The sequence below is a fragment of the Cibotium barometz genome, unplaced genomic scaffold, assembly GCF_041138505.1.
Source record: "Cibotium barometz isolate CiBa-2024 unplaced genomic scaffold, ASM4113850v1 ctg461, whole genome shotgun sequence".
Taxonomy (NCBI): Eukaryota; Viridiplantae; Streptophyta; class Polypodiopsida; order Cyatheales; family Cibotiaceae; genus Cibotium; species Cibotium barometz.
The window spans coordinates 8,996-15,576 of record NW_028229443.1 but is presented as its reverse complement, the minus strand read 5'-3'; the positions used below and the strand labels follow the sequence as shown (position 1 = coordinate 15,576).

The 6,581-nt window shown below is 43.6% G+C and overlaps 1 protein-coding gene across 1 annotated transcript; it reads right to left on the bottom strand.

Annotated features, from left to right (window-relative positions):
- Window positions 1-706: 706 nt before the first annotated feature.
- On the bottom strand, window positions 707-1,534 carry LOC147602568 (uncharacterized). Its single transcript, XM_086797864.1, has 2 exons — window positions 1,456-1,534; window positions 707-1,354 (listed from the first exon to the last, which is right to left on the bottom strand). Exons 1-2 carry the CDS (start codon window positions 1,480-1,482, stop codon window positions 707-709), a joined length of 675 nt encoding a protein of 224 aa, XP_086653990.1. The 5' UTR covers window positions 1,483-1,534.
- Window positions 1,535-6,581: the final 5,047 nt, after the last annotated feature.

Here is a 6,581-nt window from a genome sequence, read left to right as displayed (position 1 = left end):
AGAAACCCTGATGTATGGCGAATACAACCTTCTTCATGATGAGGGAGGAGTGGGGCGTAGAAAACCAAGTGGTTGTCATGGGGGTGCTTGGGAGACAAGGTTAGTTCTCGAGGGTGAGAGAGACATACCCGTACCTGGTTTCATTGCAGTGGAGCTTGTTTGGGGGCCCTTTATCCAAGCGACCATAAGGACAAGTGACACTACATCTCAAGTCCAAACTCGAGAACTGGAGTAAACTAGGCAATTTGGCAAGCCCCCGACTTTACTGCGGGGTGGCCCTAGATCTTTTATAAACTAGGGGAAGTGAAGGATCCTAGTTTACTTCAGAGGCCAAGTGCGGACATCACAAAAAAACTCGGCCTATGAAGTAAACTAGGGATCCTAGTTTACTTCACAGGCCGAATTTTTCACAAAAAAACTCGGCCTGTGAAGTAAACTAGGATCCCTAGTTTACTTCACAGTCCGAGTTTTTTTTCGGCCCTGGTTTACTTTCGGGGGTCCGACGGCCCGAATCGGCCCCACCCAAAATCGGGCCCCCTCAGCCGCCGTCGATCCCACTTGAAACCCCTCTTAACTGCACCGTGTGATTTAGAGACGAGGGGGGGGTGGTGAATTCTGTGAAATAATTAGCTTGCTCTTGACAAAACCAGAGGTGAACATATTACAACTTAGACGTTAATAATAGGTAGAGCAATATTCATGATAATTAGATGCGGCGTAGCAACGAGGCTCCGTAGCGGCGGAGTCTTCTCCTGCGCATGACAGAATCAGCCGGGCTGGACGTCATCACTGTCGTCATGTGCAGCCCCGAAACATCCACAGATCGCAAGCTGACGAGGAGCTGCTTGAGGAGTGCGCGGCGCCGTTTGCGCGGTGAGACGAAGCTGGATGAGGAGGAGGTGCTTAATATTTCGGTAGCCATATTGGGCGCGCCAGATTGATCCATGCCCAGCTGCACTGCATCAAATTGGCCGGCTTCAGTACTTGCGGAATCGTTTGCACTGGCCGTGTTTGCATCATCATGGCTCATGTCATGAAGAAGGGGAAGAGGGAGAGGAGGAGTAGGAGTAGGAGCCCCCGACATGGACTTCGTAGAGGCTGTCTGCTGCTGCCTTGACTTGGATGATGGAAGCAAGAAGCGGCGGCGGGCAGGCCGTGTGAGCTTGTAAGAGGCCTTGTTCTTCAGCAGCAGGCTGTGATTTACCAGGTGCTTGAGGCGAAGGGAGAGGAGGCGGCGGAAGCGGTGGGTGGGCGGCAGGGCGGCGTCATGATATTTGCTCTCCAAAAACTTGGCGATGGCCTGTGAGCTTGATCCTCCGCGCCTTGCCAGGGACGAGATGGCCTCCGCGCACATCTGCATTAAAACATCCTAACATGCATCAATACCATATAATAGTTGCCTCATAAGTACCAGCTAACATGCACCTGCAAGAAGCCAATTGAGGAGAATTTTACCTGGGCGTAAGTAGGGCGGCTCTTCATGTTGGCTGCGTTTGTGCCTGCGCGCTTGTGTGTGTGTGTGTGTGTGTGTGTGTGTGTGTGGGGCGCGCCCTTAAAAGCAGCGGCCAGCGGCTCTGAGGTGAACGCTACGCCTGACCCTCAGCTTCCCGATTACGCTCTCGCCTGAAATAGGACATCGGCCAGTTTGACCTTGTTAGTTTTAAAAAACTTGTTTGTTTTTCACACCTAAATGAAACTCGAATGGCTTGAATTTTTCTACTTGAGGAACAATATACACGTGGCCGCCATGCCGCCTAGTCACGTCTCTACTCGATGTATCTCTCTCTTTCTCACACAAACAGGTTGAACTCTTTTGTGTGTGAGAAAGAGATAGACATGGAGTAGCTGCAGGGATCGGGCACACGCATTAAAAAGAAAAAAATCTATCACAGAATTTGTTGAACAAAAAAATTCTAGTCACTTTCTCTCTCATCGCTCTCCTTCTTTTCTCACGCGTACATCACCACATTCCTCTCTCTCTCTCTCTTCTCTCTCTCTCTCTCTCTCTCTCTCTCTCTCACGCACGCACACATTGTAAATCTAGATAAAGCTAAGCTTTGTGCACGGGTCCATGATAAAGCTCTAGAGCAGAGGCAAGGGGAGGAGGAACTGCCAATGGCGGGTGATGGTGTAATGCACAAGACAAAGGAGAGCGAGTCTTGTTGTTCATCAAAGAGATAGGAGAGAGAGATGGGTTGTGGCTCGGAGAGAGAGATGGGGTGTGGTTCTAAGAGAGAGGGGGGTGTGGGCTCCACATTTATCAAGAACCCTTAGCCTAAGGGTTCCTACTTAATTTTTTCAACATCAGGGTCATTAAAAAGGGTCTAAAATAAAAGCTCGCCTGAATTGTTGGGGCTAGCCCCGCCGGTGACAATTCAAGTTTATGCCCATATAATCTTTAACTAAAAGAGAGTATTTTTACTACATTTCATCCATAAATAAAATCATAGATAAATAAAAATTCAATTAAGGTTGTGGGTTGGACCTAATCTCTCTCTACATATGGGCTCTAGATGTAAATAAGCAGTTTACTCTAGGGAGTCGATTGAGCAATGATAAAGATATCACACATATTATTAGAGCTACTTAATACATAAGCTGATTAGAGTACTCAAGGAAGAGCCAAATGGTGATAAGAGTAAGGGTTTCACAAAGTAACACAAAGGTTGGATTAAGCACAAAGAACATACAAAGATGCTAGAGCTCTCATACACAAGAGAAGGTGTTGAGACCTTGCTTTCATAGGCTCAAAGGAAACAGGCACCTAGCTCTCATCCACTTGCCCACTTGCCCCTCTCTTGCCACCTAGAGGAGACCTACCTTTCATACTAGTCACAACAATAACCATGGGTTACTAGATGTTGAAATGTGCAATGTAAAATGTGTGGAGAGTGAATCTTGGGCTTGAGTATGTGAAGACACCCTAGAGGTGCAAGTTATTATGGTAAGATAAGAATGCTACATATGATATTGTATGGTGTGTGAGTGTTAACCAAAAGAGTGGAAAAGAGAATGCCACATGGCATGATGATGTGTAAAGTGGGATAAGGCTAGAAGGCCTATATCATTGTATGGTTCATTGTGAATGCAATAGAGCTATTTTTGAGTGTGCTACTCTCTCTCTCTACTCATGGAGTTCCTTGTATGGTTTAATCCACCTTAATCTTATGCTTAATTTTGTGCTAATCACCATGATCAATCACATATTAGGATTGTTAACATGGTATTAGAGCTAGGATGGGCTCTTAATTATGGTGAATATCTATGTACTATAGTTTTCTTGCTTATGAGGTTATTTGATTAAGAATTATTTTCATTTTATTATGAAAAAATTTAGCACACTCATTGTCATTAGTATTGCATTCGGAGAGAGATTATGTTGGTGATTGGAGAGGGTCTTGAAGCTGTCCCATTAAGACATTTTGGAGGTCATTCGTAGGGCCTTGTAAGAAAATCATCGATTCTTATTTTCTCTCTCTAGAAAAAATCTTGAAATGTTAAAATAAAGACAACATAAAAGTCATAAAAGTGTAGTCTCTGAGCCAGAGAGGTAAATTTTCTCCTAGACGACCGTCTTAAAGTTCGTTGGAACCTTCTTTGAAATGATACATTTGAAAGTGCAAGAATAAAGTTAGTTCAGGAGGATGGTTTAGGGTTTAGGGTTTAGGGTTTAGGGTTTGTTTAGGGTTTAGGATTTAGGGTTTTAGGGTTTTTAGGGTTTTAGGGTTTTTAGGGTTTAGGGTTTAGGGTTTTTTAGGGTTTTTTAGGGTTTTAGGGTTTAAGTTTTAGGGGTTAGGGGTTAGGGGTTAGGGTTCAGGGTGTTTAGGGTTTTAGGGTTTTAGGGTTAGGGTTAGGGTTAGGGTTAGGGTTAGGGATTAGGGGTTTTTTCAGGTGTGCGGTTGTGGAGTGATAAAGATAAATAACCGGTAGCTACGGCAGCTAAAAGTAGCTGCGGCAGCAAAAAATAAATTTTTCGGGGGGCCGGTTACGTGATAGTCAAGTGGAGTGTATGTAAGATATGGTGTTGAGGTGTGAATAGTATGAACTTAAGATGGCCACGCACTATGACCAAGAAGTCCAAAATCCCACCTCACGAGGACAACAGCTAGCCGAAAAATACGACCAGTTGCCCACGCAAACTAAAGGCTAAGATGTGGGGACAACAACTTGCCGCAAAAGAACGACTAGTTGTCCACCAAACCAAAGGCTAAGACGTGGGGACAACAACTTGCCGCAAAAGAACGACTAGTTGCCCTCAAAAATAAAGGTAAGGGGAAGGGAAGGTGCATCAATCGAAATGACACTTAGCATGCCACGCAATATGACATTATGCCAGATCGAAGGAGCATACTCAACAGAAAGACACTAAACCAGCCAAATTAATGACCAAGTGCCTCTTGCTAAGCACCAAACCAATGGCCTTACTCACACACACAAGAAAGACACTTTACTTGCCCAAAAAAGGACTAAGTGCCTAACATACACAAAACACAAGACAAAATTTGTTTTGATTTAAGAGACAAAAAAGACTTAAAAAAGTCGATTTCTTGTATTAACTTGAGGGTGTAGTTCCAAACTAGTTTCGCTCTAGAATGAGCTCTTCAGTGGAACACCCAAGTTTGAGATTACAAGAATGAGAGCTCTCCCTTATGTAGAGAAGGGAGGGCTAGCTTTTGCCTCTTTGCATGTGGAATAATTCAGCCTTTTGTTGTGAAAAAGCAAGCTTAGGACATGAAGAACCCAATGCAACAAACGGCGCTCGAATCGGATAAGTAGAGCTCTCTAAACAAGTAAAAGAAGCTCAATAGCATCTCATGCAAGCTATGGGTTTTGAACTCATGACCTCTTTCATTAGAGTCACAAGCCTTAACCATTAGGCTAGAGTGGACATGTTGACTCTACATGCAAAAATAAGTTACATAAGGTAACTAGAAGACTAGAGAGATGCATAAAATAGGTGGAGGGTTTTCCCGATAGCAAAACCAAACATGGGAGGTCTCATATGCTGTTAAGCCGATGCTCCCAAGGGTTGCTTTACAAAGGTGGGTCCACGCTAAAAATAGTACTTACTAAAAATAGAAAGTTACAAATTAGAGGTTCGAAACCTTGATCTAACAAGATAGGAGCGCAGATTCCTTGGATTTCTCCAGCAAATCATAGGTCTAGGTATATGCTTCAGCTCGGGATTTTGTTGGCAAAGCCGAAAAAGTTTAGGGTTTAGGGAGGCCCCCAAGTTTAAAGCTTTGGTGTACTTGGAGTAGTCAAGCTTAAGAACCAGGGGGATCCGCTTACTCGAAGAGGTTTCTCGATTGGAAGCCTTTAGAAGTAGAGCTGTTCGCATATTGTACTTGATCTTGCTGAAAGTTTTCCGAAGGAGAGAATCCGGATATCCTCTACCTCGAAGTCGTTGGAAAAACAAAAGCTTTAGCTTGATGTAGCTTTGAAGCGTGCTTTCCCTGATGACATAACGCCTAAGTTCTCCAATGATGAAGGCTTCCTTTTGATGACTAGGGTGCCATGAAGAGAAAGGGAGGTATTGATACCTGTTCAGCTCTTTCTGAAAACAACTAGTAGAAAGCTTTCCTGTAGTTTGAAAATTAGTACCTTTGAAGAGGTGAATATCCAAAAAATCCACAGATGAATTGGAGATGACATGTGTTATCTTGATATGCTCCTGAAGATCCATTGCATAGTTGCTAAGATGTTGAAGCAAAGTGGTGTGAGACCCATGCCAAAAACCTAAAGCGTCATCAATGTATCTTTTGTAGTAGAGTAGCTCTGTTGTGGGATGTACCTGTTCTTGAAGGTTTTCTAAATAACATAGAAAAAGGCAGGCATAGACAACAGCAAAATTACTCCCCATAGCAGTGCCTCTGATTTGATGCCAAAAAGTGCCATTAAACTCAAGATAGTGGTTCTTGAGAACAAGAGAGGCAATTGTCATGATGAGGTTGAGCTCTACATGGTTGAAGTCACCCTGTATCATCATCTTGAGGGCATGCAGTCCTTCATTGGTGGGAATACTGGGGTACAGAGATTCCACATCAAATGTGAAGAGGATAATTTCTTGTGGTAGATGAAGCTCAGATAACTCTTTAATCAGAGTGAGGGAGTCTTTTAGATGTTGCTTTTGTTGGAGGAGAATGGGAAAAAGCTTATGATGAAGCCATATAGACGCATTCTCAAAAACAAAGCCATTGTAAGAGCAGATTGGCCTTCCGACCACTGTAGGTTTGTGGATTTTGGGCAAGAAGTAAAGAGAGCAAACTCTGAACCCTTGCTCTGGCTTTTGCAAAATAAACTTTGCTTCATCCCTTGAGAGCACACTAGACTTTTGACAGATGCAGGCAAGCCTATCAAACAGTTCATTCAATGGAGCTTGGGTGACTGGGAGATAGACCTGTTGATCTAGAAGTTGCCGATCACCTTCATTAAGATACCATGATTTATCAAGAATTACCAAACCAAGGTTTTTATCTGCTGGCTTGATAATGATGTTATGGTTCTTTATCAATCTGTTAAGGGCTCTTCTCAAATGAAGCGAAAGCTTGTTCTGAGGAAGTCGCTCACATGAAGAGATT